The sequence below is a fragment of the Dasypus novemcinctus genome, chromosome 9, assembly GCF_030445035.2.
Source record: "Dasypus novemcinctus isolate mDasNov1 chromosome 9, mDasNov1.1.hap2, whole genome shotgun sequence".
NCBI classification, from domain to species: domain Eukaryota; kingdom Metazoa; phylum Chordata; class Mammalia; order Cingulata; family Dasypodidae; genus Dasypus; species Dasypus novemcinctus.
This window is the reverse complement of record NC_080681.1, coordinates 118,009,445-118,031,005: the sequence shown is the minus strand read 5'-3', so window position 1 is coordinate 118,031,005 and position 21,561 is coordinate 118,009,445. Positions and strand designations below refer to the sequence as shown.

Below are 21,561 nucleotides of genomic sequence, written 5' to 3'. Positions count from 1 at the left end.
TTACCTCACAAAGCATTCGGCAGACTGCTGGGCTGCTTTGTCGGAGACTGTATTGTAGGGAGGAGTGGATAATAACGGTCACTGAGAGCAGAAGGCAGACCTTAGCTGGAGATGTTTTGTCCACCTGGGGAGAGGCAAAAAGGCACAGAGCAGCGAGGCTAACCCCCAGGCCTGTGTGTCAGCACAAGCCGACCAACCTGTAGGATTACTAGGTGGTGTGCCTCCTGTCCTGCCTGGACTCAAGGTGGCCCCAAACGCACCTCTGCCCAGGCTTCCTGGAGGTGGGGTGACATGAGGAAAATCCCCAGTCTGGGAGGTAGCAGATACCTGAGGTGCTAGCTCAGGGTAGCGACACATGCAAGCCCAAGTGGCCTTGCTCTCGTGAGTCAGCGGTTCCTGTGCTGCCTTCACACAGGGCCAGCTGGAGAGGAGCTGCAAAGACCCAGAGAGGAGAAAGGACACATTGTGGACTTATCCCTTCCCTGGCTAGGTCCTGTAATTTAGATCCCTCTGTGCACAGGCCCCTGCAAGAAGAGGCAGTGGCTACAGTTCCTGCAATGCCTTGGGCAAGCTACCGCTCTACTCTGAGCTGTTTTCGTTTACTCCCCAAATCAACAAATCTCCCCGTTCCCACAAGTCCTCCGACCTGGCCAGGTTGCCATCTTCCGGTTTGGAGCTCCATCAGAACAGGAACATCCCTCCTCAGTGGTTAGAAGCATGGCCTCTGGCACAAACATACCTGGGTTTGAGCCCCAAGTGCCTCTTGGTCAAGATGTCATGTAATTCTAGGGGGACTGACTGGCCTTGAGGGCTGGGCACGTGGAGTCTCCCCCAGGATCCCTATCACTATTGGCACCCTACCCACCTAACGTCACTTCCTTCACATCCCACAGACTGACCGACGTAATGCTTGAATTCTTCTGGTGGTGCAGAACTCTGGCATTCCAGGCCTACCTGTTAAACGCATTTCTGACAAAACTCTTTTTCCCAATAACCCTGAAATCTCTTCCCTAAAAGCTCCTACCCACTGGACCTTATTCAGTTCAACAGATCTACAAGGGGCAAGTCCAATCCTTCCACAAGGACAACTGTAGAAGAATTCAGAACAATTATTCTATGCTTAATGTCATCATCTTGGTAGCAGCCAGCACTCTTCCTGGGACATGGTTTTGGGCCCTTTGACATCCAACGCCCTTCCTCAGACTATGCTTAGAAGCATCAGACAGCAGCAGACTACATATTGCTAGTGAAGGAAACATTTTATCCCTTTGCTTAAGAACAAATGTGCAGACAGCAGGAGCTGCTGGCCTACAGCACCTGAGCCTGGGACAAGATGGGTATTCGGTATGCCTTGAATGAAAAGAATTAACAGTCCTCAGCCCAAAAGCCCAGGGGTCCAATGTTCACAGCAGCCTTATTCACAACAGCCAAAACATGGAAGCAACCCAAGTGTCCTTCAAAAGACAAACAGGTAAACAAAAGGTGATACACAGACACAATGGAATATTATTCAGCTGTAAAAAGGAATGAAGTTGATACATGCTACAACATGGATGAATCTTGACATCATGTTGAGTGAAATTAGCCAGACACAAAAGACAAATATTATATTATCTCACTTATATGAAATACCAAGATTAAGCAAATTCATAGAGACAAACAGATTACAGGTTAATTGGGTTGGTTGCAGAAGGGGAATTATGGGGGCAGCAGTTTCTCTTTGAGGGGATGAAAGGACTTGGGTAATGTTGGTGATGGTAGCACATATTGTGAATGTAGTTAATACCACTGAACTGTGTACACTTGAAAATGGTTAAGATGGGAAAATTTTGAGGTGTGTATATATATATTACAATAAAAAGTTAAAAAAGTCCAGGGGTATAAGAAGCTGACACATACTCAGCATAGTTTTAGGGTGTGGCCCCCTACTCTCAGGAGTGCCTGGTTCCTCTCAGACACTCATGTTGTCAACCCTCAACTGACACTTCCAGACTGGGAGCCAACGAAGTGTGCCCTTGAATGGATCCTGGAGGAAGAATGCCTTATGTACCAAAGGCTGAGTTCAACTGGGAAACCAAAGAATAAAGCTGTCCAAAGGGGGATTAAGCAGCCGAGACAATTCTGACTGGGTTTGTGGCAGCAGATGCTTACTACTTACTGCTGTGGAGAGGCAAAAGCCTCATGGTGACCTTGAAAAGATGACCCAGACAACTGCACAGATACATGCTGCATGTGTACACATGCATAAGCCCTGGGATAATTTACACAATGAGCTCACCCTTTCATTCCAGATCCCCAAACCATATCTTTTGTCTTCAAGGGCTAATTATAAATTATGGCCATCATTTATTGAGCACTTCCAATGTGTCAGGCACTGTGCTAGTGCTTTTCACATACAACTTCAGTTAATACTCATAATACTGTAAGGTAGGAACAACTACATTTGCAGATAAGAAAACTTATCCAAGGTGAAGTAATATGTAAGAGAAGCCAGGATTAGACCACAGACCCTTGAGACTGCACGCCTGTGTTCCCAACTACCATTTTCTGTCTGCACCAAGACCCGGGGGCCCGTCATCTTTGCTCAGGAGACCAGCAACAGTGCCAATGTTGTTCAGGCACCTGGGTCTCTGCTCCAAGCTCATCACTTCTCTTGGGTCTCCACTGCAGGGTAATACTGAAACTCTTAACATAACGAGCTCTTCAAGCATGATGGAGAGAGCAGCTCTATTATGAAATGGCGTATCTCCAGGGAAGGACAAGTCTCCAGCTCTACCTGCAAACACTTCCCTCCTAGAGGAGAAGGAACATCTAACTATCTCGTTAACTTCAATCTCCAACCTCATTTGCTTTCTATTTCACCAACCATAGCATTTTTTTCCTTTCCTTATTTCCTCTTTTTTACTAATAAAACAGTTAAGACAATTTTGTCCATTTTGTTTTATTTGTTAAACTGCTAAAAAGTCATCAGGGAAAAACATTAACAAAAAAGGAAACTGACACAGATTAAATATCAGTGAAATCCACTTTTCATTCCTATACTGTTATGTGCCTAAAATGATGATCTCAGGGTAAGCCACCTGGTACCTCTGAGTTGTATGGGAAACATCACTCATACCACCAGCTTCACCAGAGCACAATGGTGTGCACTGCTGTGAACCCTGGTTGGTGGAAGGGGAGCGGAGCTGGTAGAGGGGGTAAAGAGCAAGCCAACACTTAAGGTCTGCTCTCATTTGACAATGAACATGGTGAAAGGGAGCCACTTACTGGTGATAATGTAGAACATGCCTTCTGCAGTTTATGGGGAGGCTGCACAGGATGCAAGTCTTAACGTTTAGTTTCCTAGTGCCCTAAGTGTTTTCAGATCCTCCCCCACCGACTTGAGTGCTGGTAAGAGACCATAAATAATGCAAAGCAGAGCATGTCACCATGCCAGGATCACCACAAGGACAAGGACAGACAAACCAACCAGGTATCACTTTTAAGGAGAAAGAAAGAAGTAAAGGAGAAGAAAACCCAGAAAGACAAGATGAAAGGAAAGGAAAAAGCACTCTGTTCTCCATCAGCTGGTGGCTTTCTGTTCTCAAAAGTCAAGCCTTCTTGGGATTGTTTTCTTTCTTCCTCTTCTTTTTATCTTTTGAGTCCCAGCACAGCTCCTAGGATAGTTCATGGTTTCAGCTCTTGCTATAAAACTCTAACATTAAATCAAATCAATCTGCAGAGGGCTGCAGTATTGCCTTAAAATGAAATTTAAGCTTGTTTTGACACCTAATCTGTGCTCCAAAATATTGGGGTAGGGTGGTTGTGAAGCCCACTAGAAAGAATGGAAGAAGGGTAGAGATATGCAGCCAAAATGCAGAACCCTCTCTATTGTACAACCTGTGAAATGAGAGAACAGGGAGCTCTGTCAGAGGGTGGGACTAGACTAGAATTCTCACTGAGGTCGACCAGGTGGCCGGTGAAACCAATCTGACACAAGTACTCTCAAAGGCACACTTGCAGGAGTGGAAGGGGTTAAAGCTTCAAGTAGAAACACATGTATTTTAAATACTGATAAACATTTGCTTGAGGTGCTCCTGAAGGCTTTAAATTTTTTTTGTCCCATTTTTCTCAGTGAATTTTAAGACAAAATTGCTGTCATGTCAAAAAGGGAGCTGTGATTAAAACTGATCTTACTAAAGAATCCATAACACTGTGGAAATGCTTACCTCATCTGAGACACCTGAGTTCCACTGTACATGCAGCTTCACAGGGGCCTGAAGAGACAATCGCCTTGACTGTATTCAGTCATCTCCTAAGGTACATCCCCATATGGCCTGGGAGCCACTGAGACCGAGACCAACACTGCGAGGTGCAGATGAGGCAGACTTTTCTTAAAGAGCTGTAAACGGACAGTCTGCTTCCAAGTGGTGTAGGTAATACTGGGACACCATAGAGCTCAGAGAAACCGGATTACTTTCTAAAAGAATCATCTCTGTTGCTGCTTCCATGGGAAAGTAGAAGGAAGCAACAGGTTAATAGTTGCCTTAGGAAGGCCAGTGGACAGAGGGATAAAAGTTGAGATTCTGAACATTTAGGATTCCAAATGCTTGATATTTAAATAAGAACTGAGTTTGGAGGCATTGTCCATTCATAAATGTCATGTCATAAACAAGGTTTAGCAATAGCAATGATGCCTAAATTCCTAATCATCTGGTCTTGTGAATAAGGACCTCTCATGATCAAACAGTCTTTGCCAAAGGAGGATAGGCAATATTCCCAGAGCAGAGAATATCCCAGAGCAATATTCTAAGTGCTGAGCTTTGAGCAGTTGTATATGATAGGAAGTAGGCATATGGCAGTTTCCTCATCTAAGGTGGCATGTAAAGCAGTTGCTGGAACATATACCCCACCAGGGGGACTTTCCCACCAAGACTACACTGTAAAAGCTGAGGGTTAGGGGAAAGGACTCAATAAAATGTAACAGGAGAAAACAGACTGCTACATGTTGGGTGAGAGCTAAGACTCAGGGCTAGCAGAAGCAGGCTTGTGCTTGGGAAATGCTAACAAGAAATAAGGAGATGTGGGGGTAGGAAATGTACTGTTTTGAAATTTAAATGTAATAAAGCCTAAAGGCAAAATAAAAACCCTTTTTCCCACTGATAAGAAATCACCAAAAATCCACATTTAAGTGGTGCCATTTGAAATAAACTTATTCTAATGTTTCCTATATCCAGGCAATGGTTTAGAGATGGGTAACTTGTCATTTCCTGTATCACCCAAAGAAATGCTCTACTTGAGTGCACCTTATCTCAGAAATGAAGTGAAAGTGAAAAACTGAGCCCTACTTGGGGGACACATGAATAAAATAAGTGCAAAGGACAGAGCTTCTTCCAAAGTCAGTCATGAGTTATGGAGGTCAAGTACATGACACTCAACTCAATCACCTGTCAAATAGCCAGGAAGAAAATACATGGTCACAAGGGAAAATCATTTCTGGAAGAACTGTTATTGGAATTCCCTTCTAGGATCAATTTCCACATATCACAAATATGGATGACTATACTCGGTGTGCCTTGGAAACAAAAAGCAGCCTGTAGGGTAAAACAGTATCTTTTGGTGCTTCATGGACCTCTCATAGTGGCATGCTGGAATTCCCCACTGGCCCCCTAAGTGATACCAGAGGAAGGGTTCCAGAAATATTTTTCTAAGAAGAATACAATTTTTCTAGGCATCTGAGCTTTGTAAAGAAACAGAAGATGAGAAATATTTTAGGGCTTAAAAAATCCACATTAAAAAAAAAAAAAAAGCCTTTGCATGGAAAAGGCAGCCTCAAAGAACCAGGTTTCAAAGGAATGAAAAGGAGGAAAAATAAATGTGTTTTTTGGCAACTTGCAACCAAATATGATTGTCAGAAAATTCCAGAGACACCAAAATAATTTCTGAGACACACAGAGAGCCCTCAAAAGACCAATGGACACCAGCAGATAGTTGTCAGCTGCATAAACATTGTTTCACAATGATCCTGGCAAACAAATGTGGAACAAAATCACTTTTTGGGAAACTTTCCTCAGTTATAAAGGGCAGAATGGGGCCAGGCATAGGGTATTATGGCAAAGAGATGTTTTCATAGGTCCTCTATGGTTTTAAGAGAAGGGGAAAGAGTTTTCTATGGGTTACTTTTACCCTGCCAGCACCTGAAGCTTGTGAATCTGAAAACATCCATTGTTACAACTTTACATATGCCCTTTTTTTCCTAACTCCAAGAAGGCCACATAAAGATTTACAGGAGGCTCTTCAGTTTCTTTTGGAAAATTACTGACATTAGTTTGTTAGTCTGTTTCCTAAATTCTTGGTCTAGTTATCAGAAATGTAGAAAAAGGCAGCACAGCCTCTGCTAAAACACAGCAACAATTTTATCTTAACCAGGACAGAGATCTCTCCCCTCTTGTAAACAGAATCAGCTATTTTATATATATATATATTTATATATAATTTTTTTTCTTAATGGAGATTTGATCCCAGCCTGGAATGAGTTAGGTTGGGACCTGGGGTTTTGGTTTATGAGAGTAGTTTTGTTCTTTGTTTCCCACTTCTCAGTCCAAATGCCTGCACATTGGAAAATTCCAAATTAAAAGCCACAGAAAGGGAAAGGGGTTTAGAACATATTATCTCTTTGCTCGCACAAAGTACAAGGCGTTTGTTTTTGGATAGTACTTCACATTCTGTTTCTTGTCCATGAGCCCTCCGAATATGATGAGTTCACCCCTGCCTTGTACCACTGTATGCAGGCTGGTTTCAGGAGGCCCGACCACAGAACTGCTATTAAATACTTTCCATTTGACTCGCCCCTTCTCCTTGGTGTCTTTAATGTCCAGCACGTACATCTGCATAGGCTTGCAGTTCATACTCTGGTAAAGGGGTTTACCAACGTTTAGGGACTGTGGTGGGTGGTGGCCCAGACGGCGGGCAATGGGAGGTAAGGAATGTCCATCCCCTTGGGCAGGTCCCGGGCGGGGAATGGGCACTGTTTCTCCACTGCTCAGGCTTTGGCTCCCTGGGGAACCTGGAGAAGACCCCAGAGGAGGACTTAGTGCTGCAGAGGCCGAGGGGCCTTTGGATGACATTGCTTTGATAGCTTCCAGACTCCGGCGCAGGGCACCTGGGGAAACAGCCCCTGCCAGGGCACTGGTCACATGTGGTGGAGTATGCACACCATTTGTCTGTTCAGGAGGGTGTCTCACACTTCCCCCAACTGTCCTGTTGTCCATGCCATCCATATGACTGCTACTGGAAGTAGGTTTGAGATCCCAATTCAGATCCACTGATCCTAATCTCAGATCTTTTTGATCTGGTAGTGACCCTCGTCGGGGGGGCAAAGAGAGTCCCATTTTCAGGTCATATCCTTCAGAGGCAGAGGGAGTGCTAGGAGATATGGCCTGTACAGGGCTGTCCAAGGAAGACCCACCTACAGCTGCTGTTCCTGGAGATAGATTCCCACCATTGAGGATGGGAGAGCCATCTCCTCTTGCAGGGGAAAGGCTCCCTTCCCGGGAACCTGAGGGGGTATGCCTTTGAGCCCTGGGCCTCAGTGTCCCCCAGCGGCCATTAACACAGGGAGCTTCATCCATACCCCTTACTGGAGACTGAGAGCGGTACTCTCGGGTTTCGGGAACCAGGGCCGGAGGGGTGGCACTGATAGGTGATGGGCGAGAGTTCAAACTGGGGCTGAGTGGGGCTCTCCCACTAGGAGCTTGGCTGAAGACCACCACACACTGCCCCACCTGGAAGATAAAAATAACATGTGAAAAAAAGAAAAAGAAAAAAACAAACTTGCTCATGGACTCGCCTACAATTTTGATCATTTGTTCAATGGTCATTTTATAACAAGCATCTGCAGTGTGCCTGGCACTTTGTAGGTACCTGAGATACAGAGGTGAAAATTATGTTGTCTGTCTGCCTTCTAGGCTAGAAAGGGAGACAAACTTGGAAACAATTTGTTGCTTTAGTGTGACAAGTACTATCATTAGAGTTATGTCCTCCCAAGGAACTGGGGTAGGGTAGAGGGAGAACTCAGTTTTGTTTCAGGGATTCTGGGGAAAGTTTCATGGACAAAGGGATGCTTGAGGGAAGCAGATTTGGCTCAACTGATAGAGCATCCACCTATCATATGGGAGGTCCAGGGTTCAAACCCAGGGCCTCCTGACCTGTGGGGTGAGCTGGTCCACGCACAGTACTGATGTGTGCAAGGAGTACCATGCCATGCTGGAGTGTCCCCCACGTAGGGGAGCCCCATGTACAAGGAATGCACCCCACATGGAGAGCCGCCCCACGCGAAAAAAAGTGCAGCCTGCCCAGGAGTGGCCCCGCACACACGGAGAGATGATGCAGCAAGATGATGCAACAAAAAGAGACACAGATTCCTGGTGCCGCTGACAAGAATGCATGCGGACACAGAAGAACACACAGCGAATGGACAGAGAGAGTAGACAATGGGCAGGGGTGGGGGGAGGGGAGAGAAATAAATAAAAAATAAATCTTTAAAAAAAAAAGAGAGAGAGATGCTTGAAGCTAGGACTTAAGGGATGAGGAGGGCCCACATAAGTTTTCCCATGTCATATATGTGAGAAATGCAAAAGGAGCAATGGTTAATGTTCATTTCTTTGGTGACACCAAGATGTTTTCTCTACAAATTTCCTTTGAAATCTGACAAATTAATCTGGTTTGACAGTTAAGGACCTCTTCTGCTGGTCTGGCATTTCCCTGCTTACCCGACAAGCTGGATGGCACCAAAGTTCTGGGGCCCCATGATCTTCATTTTCCACCTTGAGAGGCTGCCAGGCCCAGGGACCCGAGTGCATGTGCAACAACCAGGCATCCTTGAACAGCTGTAAGAGAAGACCAACAGGACTCAGGTGCAGTACATATTATAAAACACAGAGCTGGAGTCTCAAAGCTGTGCTGTCTGATCCAGAAATTGTGTAGACTCTTCAGAAAGAACAGTAAACCCCTGGTTAGTCATTCAGTTGTGCATATATGCAATCACTCACAAATTACTTCAGCTTGACATATGGATTTGTGCATGTGACCCATGAATGAGTGGGTCTGAATTTTGCCCATGATTTTAGGGATGTGCACGAGTGAATGTGTGTGTATGTGTACTGAGGGGCAGGGGAAAAGGTAGATATACATATCTATAACTTTCTGTATAACTTTCTGAATCTGCATTCTTAAATAAATTCAACATGGAATATGGCAGTTCTTGACCCACGTTTTTCTGCCCCACCCTCCTAAAAAAATGATAGCAGCAAATCTCATAGCCTAAAGAGGAAGTGGGGGTAAGATGATATGAATACTCAGGAGACAAATGCCCCTGATCAAAAGCACTTCTTCTACCCATCCAACCCACCCATCCCTCCCCAACCAAAAAAAGACCGAAAAAGAAAAAGGTGCCTACCCAAAGTGGAAAAGGCATTCTTCAAATGAAAATGGCCTGGAAATGATTTTTGCACACTCTTATGAGATGAGACAGGGGAAGTCAAGTTTTACAGACTTAGCAGTAAGGGAATGCCATACAGGCAGTACTCACAGCATTGGGACCACCACACCCTCCGAGGATTAAGATAGTTGCATCATCTATGACAATCTGGGAAGAGGGAGAAATTTAAAATAAACCTACAAAAATAGAGGTAACTGGCTTCCTATGCTTCAGTGGTATATGAAAATTGCCTACCCAGCTCTCAAATGAGATTATTGTAGTTATCATAAGCTCCCCTTTCTCCGCTAACCAGGTAAATTCTGATCCCTATAAATGAATTACTGATGATTCACCTGAATGGATACATTCTTTGTTGATCAAATATTGACATGAGAGTGCCAACCACATAAAACAGGTTCTCTTGGGAAATGAAATAGGAAAGTAAATGCTTTGAGGAGAGGCATAATATAAATCGAATAAAAATAAATATGGCCCAATAGAACATGAGTTCTCAACCTTTTTGTTCCATGGACCCCTCTCTACCAGTCAGGTGAAAACCATGTACCCATTACTAAGTCCACACTATACCGTGTATTATTTAATAAATATATCACATCTGCACCAACATGTCCCCATAAGAATAATGGTTTTTTAAAAATTTCAATTCAAGCTCATGGACCCCTTGTTAAGAAGCCCTGCATTAGAAGCCAAAAAATAAACACCACCAACAAGGAATGATAAATTCTCTTTGGCTTAGTGCATACTGGCATCTTATACGACACCCCACTCCCTCTCCCATCCTAACTGAAAGATGTTGTACTCTTTGCTGAATAGTTATTTTAATTTCTGAGCACCTGAGACTGGCCACCTCGAGGATGAGGACTGGGGCCGGAGATGTTCGGCTTGGACCATGCCCACTGCTCGAGGTCCAGGACCCAGACATCATTGCTCCTGTGAGATAATGACAAAAGGATAAGGGAATTGGGAACTCCTGGGGAGCCACAGGAGTGAGGGGAGTTCTACACACCTGTGTCCAACTGGTAAACCTGCACCATTTTCACTTTCACACAGAATGTCTGGGCTGGAGGAGGCTTCAGAGATGGCCTACTCAACTGGCAGAGTTCAGAGGCTTCAGAACCAGAAAAGACCATTGTTGAATCCCAGCTCTGCAATCTTGAGCAAGTCACTTAAATTTTATCTAACTTTGGTTTCCTTATCTATAATATCGAAATATTAATTATTCTCCAAAGAGCTCACATAAATGAAGCTACATTTATAAAGATGCCCAGAAGAGTGCCACTCTTACAGTTAGCACTTAAACTATATCTTCCTTCCCCTACTCTCCTTAGAATTCATCTGGAGACTCTCAAACCTTCGTTCTTTCCACTGACTGATAAGGCCTCAACTGAGTCATGTTTGCAGGCAAACACTAGCATCTAAAGTAAGAGCTAACTGGTGATAGAAAGAACTACTGGTCAAGTTACAGTCCTTCAAAAGCAAAATTATAAAGAAGAGAGAAAACGGCTCAAAAGGGAGCTCCATTAGTGGCAATGCTCCAATATGTGCTCATCAATTGTAACAAATGAATGCTCTGCACTAATGAGGGATACTGTTAATGTGGGAAAGGGTGGGAGGGGGAAGGAGTGGGGCACATGGGAATCCCCTATATCTTTTATGTAATCTAATGTTTCTTTAAAATAAGCAAATTTGAAAAAAAAGGGGGGCTGGGGAACTCCATCACTGTCCAGGAGTTATAATGTTAATTTAACAACAGCTAATGAAAACTTCAGTTTTAACAAGGACAAACTGGCATTCCAACCCTCAAGGGACCATTATAGCAAAGACAGACTTCTGGATGGCAATCATCTTTATTTTATGGTGACCTGATGACCTCTCTAAGGTCATTTACTCACACATGAACATTATCTTCAATATCTCAATATTAGCCCTCTCATCTGAAAGGTAGCTCCCACAGTCTCCTTCTTCACAACTGTTTGAAAACACGAGGATTGAGGGAACCCTGTCTCTAAGAGGGGACAGGATTGGTTCTGGAACAGACTTATTGCTGACAGCTCATCAAATTCCATTTTGGAGTTGGTGGGGGGGTAGGGAATGACCACACACTGCTGCTATTGCCAAATCTGGCAAACAGTTTAGACTGTTCTGGTTTGATTCTGGCCCGACCTAGCCAATTCTGGCCAGCAATGGAGACAGCAGTGGGAAAGGAGAACAGCCTCACAGAAGAGTATGATATCTGACTGTTCCTCTGCCTCCCCACCCCATTTGGAGAGCCCACAATTTCTACCATTCCTACCAATCTGTCTCTGTCCTTCTCTAAAGTCCCAAAAGGTTCAAGCTAGATAATAAAGTCAGGCAAGTAAAAGCACTTTGCTTTTTGGTAGGCTGGCCTTTTACAGGCACAGGCACAAGCAGACAGGGCAGAATTTGCATCAGAATCTGGTCGTCCTACTGAATAAAACCTAAGACCAAACAAAACAATATTTACATAGACCTGACTGTGTGGAGCAAATTTTTTAACCTATTAATCTGTGAGTAGGGGATCAAAGAACAGAATGCTAAGGTAGGATAATTAACTGGATTAATTAGAACCATGGCTCAGGAATAATGACTTTGGTTCATTTTTCTGCCTGTTATTCCCAGGAGTATTTACCCTTAGGTAGATATGGAGTAAACTGAAAATACTCACATTTGCCTGGATCCTAGAGAGCCACCAAAGACAATCATTTTATCATCTATCACACAGGAGGAGTGGCCAGCCATGGGAGGTGGCCCATGGGTGGTCACAATGCAGTTCCACCTAAACATAAAAAGGAGGAAACCAATAAGTAGCACCATCTGCTTCTGGTCTGATGTATTTTAAGTGGAAAACAGTAAGTAGGCATCCATTTAAAATGACAATCCTATCACCTTCAGTAGAGATATTGTTATGGTCATAAATGGAGGATGGCATAAGGTACTTATGCCTTTCCTGCAACTTGCTTAAAGTTGTATTCACTTTCAAGTTCTCAATGACTTGGAGGTAGATGGAGAGTTGAGAGGACAATGACAAGGGAATCACTCCATTATGGCTTCGTGGCTGCTTCAGCCTAGTTTGCTGAAGTCTCCTGAAGGAACACCACCTGCAACTTCTCTCATTTATTGGTCCTGATCAGTAAGGGCCCAGTACTAAGTACTTTGTTACAAGGAGCAGGGGCTGCTATCATTTAGAAAAGAAGTATTTTAAAAACAATTGGGAGTCAGTCTTGGGGACACAGGAGGGAGTAAGCACTTACCTGGATCTACAGCACTCCTGGGAATTAGCAGCCTGAAGAGCTCCCAGTTCTTCAACTGGCTCACTCATTATTCTTGGAATAAGAATAACTCTTTCCCATTTTTTCTCTTTGGAATAAGGATTCTTAACTTAGGGTTTTAAGGGGCTCCTGTAAACTCTCTGAAATGGTAGGCAAAAATCTGTGCATATGTACTTTTTTCCCTGGGAAGAATCTATATATTTCATCAAACTCTCAAAGGATTGTTGGCACACACATACAAAAGAATTCATTTATTTAAAACCTTCTGTTCTAATTTAAAAACTTAAAAATAATAAAATAAAACCTATTCCAGGTTTAAAGGAGCTTATTTTTGTAGCTTACCAGTTTTTAGAGGGTGAGTAAGTATGTATTTCATCAAAGAATCTCTCTGGTTGGTGTAGAGGATAAGGGCTCGGCCGTGTCCAGCCACCAAACAGCACCAGCAAGTCCTTGTACACAACCAGAGTTGCTCCAGCTTTGGGAGAAGGATAGGACCCTGGGAGAAGACAATAACACCATGATTAGGATTCAGGGTCTTACAACAAACCATAGTAGGATACAGATCAGCCCTCCCCTGAAGAGTGACAAAATGGAGACCAATACTATACAAAGCACAGGGGAAAGGGGGAGACAAAACTGGGTTTTGCATGTCTGAAAGAAAAACATCACCAAATTTATTTGTCTCTTGTAATTAACACAGAGAAACCTGAGTTAAAGGAAAGTTAACCTTTCATAGGCTTAATTTGTACATTTGAAATTGGTGATTAGAGTGCCTATCTCCTAAGGCTGTTCTGAGTCTTTAACAGTCCATTCAAAGCCCCTGGCACACTGCCTAACCATAGTAGGCGCTCAATAATTGTGGACTCTCCTGTCCATCCCCTTAACAAGCTTAACAGAAGTCACGAAGGAGAGAAATACTACTACCAAACATAGGTTAAGAAAAAAAAAAAAAAAAAAAAAAAACGGAGGAAAAGTGCAGTTCCAGTTTGTTCTATGTGTCAATGTTTAATCATAGAGACCTCTAGGACCCCCGCTATGGGCTTCACATAGGCAGAACAGCACAAATGAGAATGCCAATGAAACTGGAGCCTAAAACCAAGAGTGGCTACATACGTCCTCTAGGCTGAACCTCTAAGTTATAGTGAACAAATTTTGAAAGAAAAAACAAACAGAAATTTGTCTTATGCTGAAAAATTCTGGGGATAACAAATGTCCCACAAGCATAATTTTTTTCCAGAACTATATGTCTTTGAATTGATATCTCCCTCCAATCCTCTACATGTCATTTTTAGTTTTCTCAAGACTAATTTGTCTTACTATCCAAAGTATCAGTAAATATGAGAATACCAAATTTTTTTGTTGTTAAAGCTGTAGAAACCATTTTTCAAGGGAAATCTTAGCAGAAAGAATCCAAACACTAAATTAAATCTGATAGCAAATGAGGTGCTCCAATTTAAGTGGACAGCTTAGCCTCCCCCTCATCCTAAACAAGGGGTTATGGGATCAGGGTTTGAAGAGCCCTGATACCAGACTGCTTTAATGGTATTACTTACAACGCCAGGAAGTTGAGAAGGTTCAACACAGGGCTGTTTTTCTTGTGGTTCAACTTACGAGTAACAACATGATTTAGTGAGAAGGTACCAATGGGGCATCTAAGAACATTACACATGACACCAACTATTGTGGATACTTTCCTAATAGAACAGACACCAATCCAGACAGCATTTGACCACAGAAATGAGTCTTTTCTAAGAATGGCTGAGCCAATCGCTGAAGTATTCCGTGAGTTGGTTCTCTTGACCCTTGTATCCTCCAGAAATCATGACATAAGGGACTAATGATCTATTTATCCTTCACAGAATCTTGTGATTTCTGGTTAAAAACTTTTGTCTTCCCAATGGGAAACCTCCAAGCCCAGCTAGAAAATCTAATTAGTATAATGGTCTAGTTAAAATGCTACTGTCTGGGAAACGGACTTGGCCCAGTGGTTAGGGCGTCCGTCTACCACATGGGAGGTCCGTGGTTCAAACCCCGGGCCTCCTTGACCCGTGTGGAGCTGGCCCATGGGCAGTGCTGATGCGCGCAAGGAGTGCCCTGCCACGCAGGGGTGTCCCCCGCGTACGAGAGCCCTACACGCAAGGAGTGCACCCCGAAAGGAGAGCCACCCTGCGCAAAAGAAAGTGCAGCCTGCCCGGGAATGGTGCCGCACACATGGAGAGCTGACGCAACAAGATGATGCCACAAGAAGAAACACAGATTCCCCTGCCGCTGACAACAACAGAAGCGGACAAAGAAACAAGACACAGCAAATAGACATGGAGAACAGATAACCGGGGTGGGGGCGAGGGGAGAGAAATAAATAAATAAATCTTTTTTAAAAAATGCTACTGTCATCCAAAAATAACTTAATTTGCAAAGTATCCAACAAAGCTTCAAGTTCTTGCTCTTAACGTGGAACTCTTAAGTGCTGTAAAATATTTAGAAAAAAAACCAAATAAAATATACAACAGGTTTTAGCAAAGTAGTAATCTAAACCTTCCAGACTGAAATTTGGATTTGAGATATTGGGAATCCTGGCTTTAAAACTCAAGTGTACAAAGTGAAGCAGAATAACAAGGGCCCCAAAACAGCCACACATGGGAATAAACAAAAATAGAATATTTATTATAACCTGGACAATCTGTTACAAACTTTTTAAAAGTGCAAACACTTTGAAACAGAAATTCCATTCCCAGGGATTAATTCTAATGAGCCAAACTGGATAAAGATACAAAGATACAGATATGGGGAAGCCCATTGGCAGCACTTAAATAAATCAAGGATGGAAAACGGATGTGGGAAGTGGACTTGGCCCAATGGAAAGGGTGTCCGTCTACCACATGGGAAGTCTGTGGTTCAAACCCTGGGCCCCCTTGACCCGTGTGGGGCTGGCTCATATGCAGTGCTGATGCGTGCAACAAGTGCCGTGCCAAGCAGGAGTGTCCCCTGTGTAGGGGAGCCCCACGTGCAAGGAGTGCGCCCCATAAGGAGAGACGCCCAGTGCGAAAGAAAGTGCAGCTGCCCAAAAATGGCGCTGCCCACACGGAGAGCTGACACAACAAGATGATGCAACAAAAAGAAACACAGATTCCTGGTGCTGCTGATAAGGATAGAAGCAGTCACAGAAGAGTGCAGCGAATGGACACAGAGAGCAGACAACTGGGGATGGGGGGAAGGGGAGAGAAATAAATAAATAAATCTTAAAAACAAAACAAAAACGGATGTGGTTCAACTGGTAGAACATCCATCTACCATATGGAGGGTCCAGGGTTCGATCCCCAGGGCCTCCTGACCTGTGTAGTAAGCTGGCCAACGCTAAGTGCTGCTGCATGCAAGGAGTACCGTGCTACACAGGGGCGCCCTGTGTAGGGGTGCCCCAACGCACGAGAAGTGTGCCCCACACGGAAAGCTGCCCCACATGAAAAAAGTGCAGCCTGCTGCAGGAGTGGAGCCGCACACATGGAAAGCTGACGCAGCAAGATGATGCAACAAAAAAGAGAAGCAGTTTCCCAGTGCTGCTGGATAATGCAAGCGGACACAGAAGAACACACAGCAAATGGACACAGAGAACAGACAACGGGAGGCAAGGGGAGAGAAATAAACAAAATAAATCTTAAATAAATAAATTAAGGAACATTCATATAAAAGAATATGTGGCTCTATTAAGTTAAAACTGAAATCAGTGGCATAACATGAAATAATAATTCCTAATAGCAGCTAAAAATAATGCGGGCACTATGCTCCTGGTACTGTTTCAGGTGCTTTATGTGTATTAATTCACTTAATCCTTCCCAAAATCCTACAAGGTAGGCACAATTATAATCTCCATTTTAAGAATAAGGAAACAGGCACAGAGTGGTTAATTTGTCTAAGGTCACAATTTCAGTAAGTGGCAGAGAAAGAAAATGAAACTGAGCCCGCTTAAAATAATCTATTTTCCCTGTTTGTGTTCATACATAAAGAGGAAGTCTAAAAGCCAATAACAACTGATTTCTCTGAATGCTTAAGTTTACAGATGATTTTTCTTTTCTTCTTTTAAGCAACTCTTTCCCTATTCTTCCCCCAAACTCACTCCATTTGACGAAGGCCTGTGTGAGAATCTATTTATAGTACAGATCCCAATCCTTTATTCAAAATTTAAAAATCCTTAGAACTCACTCGGCCACAAAACCTGACCTAAAATGGTATGAGGCTATTTGTAGTCTTTATTTAATCCACTTGGTGTGAATACACATATGTTCAGTAGAAATATTAGTAAGTTTGACTGGAGGGTACTGCACCAGACTCCATCAGAGATACTATAAAGGCATACGCATCATATTCTCATTCCAAAATATGGAAAATTCTAAATTCTAAAACATGATTAGCAACCCAAGGGTTTAACATAAAGAACCATGTTTAAGAGTACTGGCTCTGGAGTTCTGGGAAGATGGCATTGGAGTAGGCAAGCAGGGCTCAGCTCTTTCACAAAAACAAAAGAAAAAGGGCTAACAGCTGTCTGAGGGACTGTTTTGGGGTTAGCAGACCAAGAAATGCTGGGCAATCCCCAGGAAGGCAAGGGACAGAAAGACAGAGAGCTCGAAACGACAACCATGAGTTACTAAACCCCTGTGGTGTCTAGGAAGGGCACCAATTCCCTGCCTTCAAGGCATGCAGCCTGGATAAAACCTGTGGCCTGCTGCAGCTTGAGAGAGGAACAGACATCGTCCTCTCTGGGAAAAGCAAGCTATTAAAAAAGTACCTATAAACTTTCTTAAAAAATACACAAGTATATATTATTAGACTTTTATACGGATTAGCCTTGGCTAAAATGTCAGGTCCTGGTGTTTTTTTTTTAAGATTTAATTTATTCATCTCCCCCCCTCATTGTTTGTGTTCACTGACTGCTTGCTGTGTCCATTTGCTGTGTGCTCTCTGTGTCTTCTCCTCCTCTCTTTAGATAGGCACCAGGAACCAAACCTGGGACCTCCCATGTGGCACAGAAGTGCTCAATTGCTTGAGCCACCTCAGCTCCCTGCTTTGTTGTGTCTCTCATTGTCTTTCCTCTTTGTGTCTCCTTGTTGTGTAAGCTCGCTGTGCCTGCCCATTGTGCCAGCTCACTATCTTGCTTGTCTTCTCCAGGAGGCACAGGAACCGAACCCATGACCTCCCATGTGGTAGGCGGGAGCTCAATCACTTGAGCCACATCCACTTTCCAGGTCCTGACTTTAAAGATTCACACCTCTGCAGATGTAATTCATTCCATACATATGACACCTAAGTTGTTTAAAACACACACACACAAACAGTAACTGATTCACTGGAAATCCAGTATAATATAGGATACTCTGGGAAGAGCAGACCCTCCATAGTTAAAAGGTACAACATCAGTATGGTGACAAATGATAAAATCAGTACTTCAATCCCCTCAAGAAAAATGCCTTACAATTTATTAGAACATATATATATATATATTTTTAAAGATTTATTTATTTATTTAATTTCCCCCCCTCCCCTGGTTGTCTGTTCTTGGTGTCTTTTTGCTGCGTCTTGTTTCTTTGTCCACTTCTGTTGTCGTCAGCGGCACGGGAAGTGTGGGCGGCGCCATTCCTGGGCAGGCTGCTCTTTCTTTTCACGCTGGGCGGCTTTCCTCACGGGCGCACTCCTTGCGCGTGGGGCTCCCCTACGCGGGGGTCACCCTTGCATGGCACGGCACTCCTTGCGCGCATCAGCACTGCGCATGGGCCAGCTCCACACGGGTCAAGGAGGCCCGGGGTTTGAACTGCGGACCTCCCATATGGTAGACGGACACCCTAACCACTGGGCCAAAGTCCGTTTCCCTATTAGAACATATTTTGTTCTGCCTTCAAAGTACCAAGGCCACTAGGCCTCTGAATGCAATCTAAGTATTATTATATCAAAAAGGTGGAAGGAGAGGAAAGGGCGCCACTCCCAGGTAGGTTCTCATCAAGCACCAATGGGTGCCAGCTGGGCTGATTTCATGCTTGTTACACAATCCTATTCTCTCAAGCCAATGATTATCTTCATGGGTGTCATTCCCCAAATACACAAACAGCCTCCTAATCACACTGCAGGTATGATCAATGGAGCAACTTTCAAAACAGGGTACAAGCCAAAAAGGCATCTGTAGGAAACTAGATAATCACATAGGCACCTCATACAACAGAACCTAACATTCCTTAAAATTGCTCATTAGTTCAGATGTTTCCCAAGGTTTCTATTAAAACAGAAGAAAATTTCACATGGAAAGGACAGTGGCAGAATTACCAGGCATTCTTGTTTACTTTTGCAACAGTGAAGCAATTCCAAATTCTGGTTTGGTTTCTATGCCACTTTCCCACACTTATATTTCCATTCACATAGAACTCAGGACTAGAAGAGCAGTTCAACCATTTGATAACAAGATAAGACAAGCATCTGTTTCAATTGGGGGTGTCTGTTATTTTATGACTTAAAAAAAGCATTTTTACACTTCTATACTAAGATCATTATTTATTAATAATGCCAGTTTATTAACATAAGTAATAATTACCATTTGAATGCATATTTTGTGCTAACCACTGGGTGCCAGGTGTTTTAAAAGCATTGTCTCACTTCATCTTCATAATCTTGTAGTGTAGGTACTATTCTAGTACCATTTTATAGATGAATAATAATGGTAGTAGCTACCATACAATGCTTACTATGGGCCATACACTGTACTATGTGTCTCCTGATATCCAAAGGGGGGCGGGGGTGGGGAATGCAAACTCCGCGTTGTAACTCATTGAAAAATCCCACCTAAAGGGTCACTTAAAAGAGTTAATCCTCTCTTTTTGAAGGTTTAGGTTTACATAAGAGTCTCTGGCTCACTTTTGTTCATTTCAGTGTCAAAAAAGATGTTTCCAGGCTTCTAGGAGAAGCTCTATGGGTGCCTTCAGAACCTTCGATTTGTGATTAGGTACTCCAGAGCTGTCTCTGAGTGCAGGTGGCCAAGGCAACAGCCAAATGTCAGAAGATGAGAGGCAGGTTTATAATCCCACAACTTTTTCACTATTGCAGTTTTAGCAAATAGTTTACACAAGTCTTAGATTTTCCAATAGCACATTTCAGACATCTAGGGAGACATTTTTATTTATTTTAATATATTTGCTTATTTATTTTAAACAGCAAAATTATTTTTAAAATGCTTTTAAATAAGTTAATCAAGCAATACAGAAGCTTTAAAAGAAAAAGTGAAAGCCCTTTCCTACCCCTTGGAAAATGGCTATTTTCAGTTTGCTTTGTCAAAGTATAGTTTTCAAAAAAATTTAAATAATGTCTTTCATACATATACAGCATGAACATGTGTTAGGATGTATTTAACTCATTAATGAGGTAAAACAACCAGGAAATAAAGCTGGTTCAAAGGAGAATTTGAGGAATAGAGGCATATTAAAATAAGTTTGCTAAGTTAAAGACAAACCTGGTTAACATCCATGGGACAATAAAATCATAGACTTTGGGTTAGAGAATCATCTGCATTTGTATAGGTATAAAGCAACAAGTTAACATGAATTTCTAAAGCCTAAGCCCTAATGACTAGTAAAGAAAAAAAAAGGTGGGGGTGTGGGGGGGTGGGGAGTACATTCCTCTAAAGCAGCAGTTCTCAAACTTCAGAGGCATCAGAAACAGCTGGAGGATTTGTTAAACACAGATTGCTGGGCCTCTCTCTGAAAGTTTCAGATTTAATAAGTCTGGGTGGGGTCTGAGGATATGTATTTCTAACAAGTTCCTGGGTAATTCTGATGGTCTGGGGACTACACTTTGAGAACCAGGTCCTAGAGAATAAAATAATCTTTGGGTGAACACCTGTTAGATAATATTCCAATATGATGATGAAAGGGCATGCAGTCATCCTTTTGCCTTATTTCCAAGTTTGGAATTTTTCTTAAGAATGAATCTATCCAGATTTCTTTCTGTGCACACACACTGTATATGAATATATGGAACCCTTCAGTTTCATAGTAGAGCAAAGACAAAGGTCCAGAGTGGGAGTCCCCTGAAAAAATGCTTTGATTAAAGGGCAATGAAAGGAGCTACTTAAATTTTTTTCAATGTCAAACATTTTCCTGGACACTATCATCTACAGGTCACTGAATTTATACTTTGTAAATATATAAAAGGGGAAAATTGATTTTTTTAACTACTGGCTTTCAGGCAAACCACTTTGAGATTTATTTTTCTTTCACTTTGAGATTTATTTACAGCAACATAAGTGATTTGCTAATACTTCTCCATGACTCTGAAAACAGAAAGATCTAGGACTAGGAATTAAGGATTTAAAATAGGGAAAGTTTGAAAATAAGAAAACTATGAGAATGAAAAACTTAACTTTGGGAACTCATTAGCATGCCAATAAATCCAGAAGAAAAACACTGGGCAAAATCTCCACTTAACTAACTGAATTCCTGAATGGTTCGTGTGATTTCCTTTACAAAGAGGGCATTCGTTTAAACTGCTCTTTAACTGGAAGTAAAAAAAAATTTCCTGAATGCTTTCAAGTTATTTTATTTTGTTGTAATGATGCCAAAAGAGACAGCAAAGAATGAATAAGAATACTGAGGTTTCAGGTCATGAGTTGTCATCATGGTAGTGTGTGAAGTGAATGACCTTGACAACATGAGTTCAGAGGTCAGGAGGAAGAATAATTTGGAGAGGCATTTCTCAGAACACATTAGCATCAGAATGAGAAAACCTAGAGGGCACAAGAGGACAGACTGGCACTAATAACTT

General features: G+C 42.7%; 1 protein-coding gene across 8 annotated transcripts in view; it reads right to left on the bottom strand.

Annotated features, from left to right (window-relative positions):
* The window catches only part of FBXO42 (F-box protein 42), a 156,630-nt gene that overhangs the window by 20,095 nt on the left and 114,974 nt on the right, over nucleotides 1–21,561 (bottom strand). For 4 of the 8 annotated variants that reach the window (XM_058304322.2, XM_071217762.1, XM_071217761.1 and 1 more), the window contains 6 exons: nucleotides 13,111–13,264; nucleotides 12,165–12,275; nucleotides 10,312–10,408; nucleotides 9,569–9,625; nucleotides 8,751–8,867; nucleotides 7,613–7,763 (listed from right to left, as the gene is read on the bottom strand). In XM_058304322.2, coding sequence (XP_058160305.1) covers nucleotides 7,613–7,763; nucleotides 8,751–8,867; nucleotides 9,569–9,625; nucleotides 10,312–10,408; nucleotides 12,165–12,275; nucleotides 13,111–13,264 — 687 coding nt within the window. Of the gene's footprint in view, nucleotides 1–5,967; nucleotides 7,764–8,750; nucleotides 8,868–9,568; nucleotides 9,626–10,311; nucleotides 10,409–12,164; nucleotides 12,276–13,110; nucleotides 13,265–21,561 lie in introns of those variants that run through there. The other 4 variants (XM_058304317.2, XM_058304316.2, XM_071217759.1 and 1 more) reach the window with 2 other exon arrangements.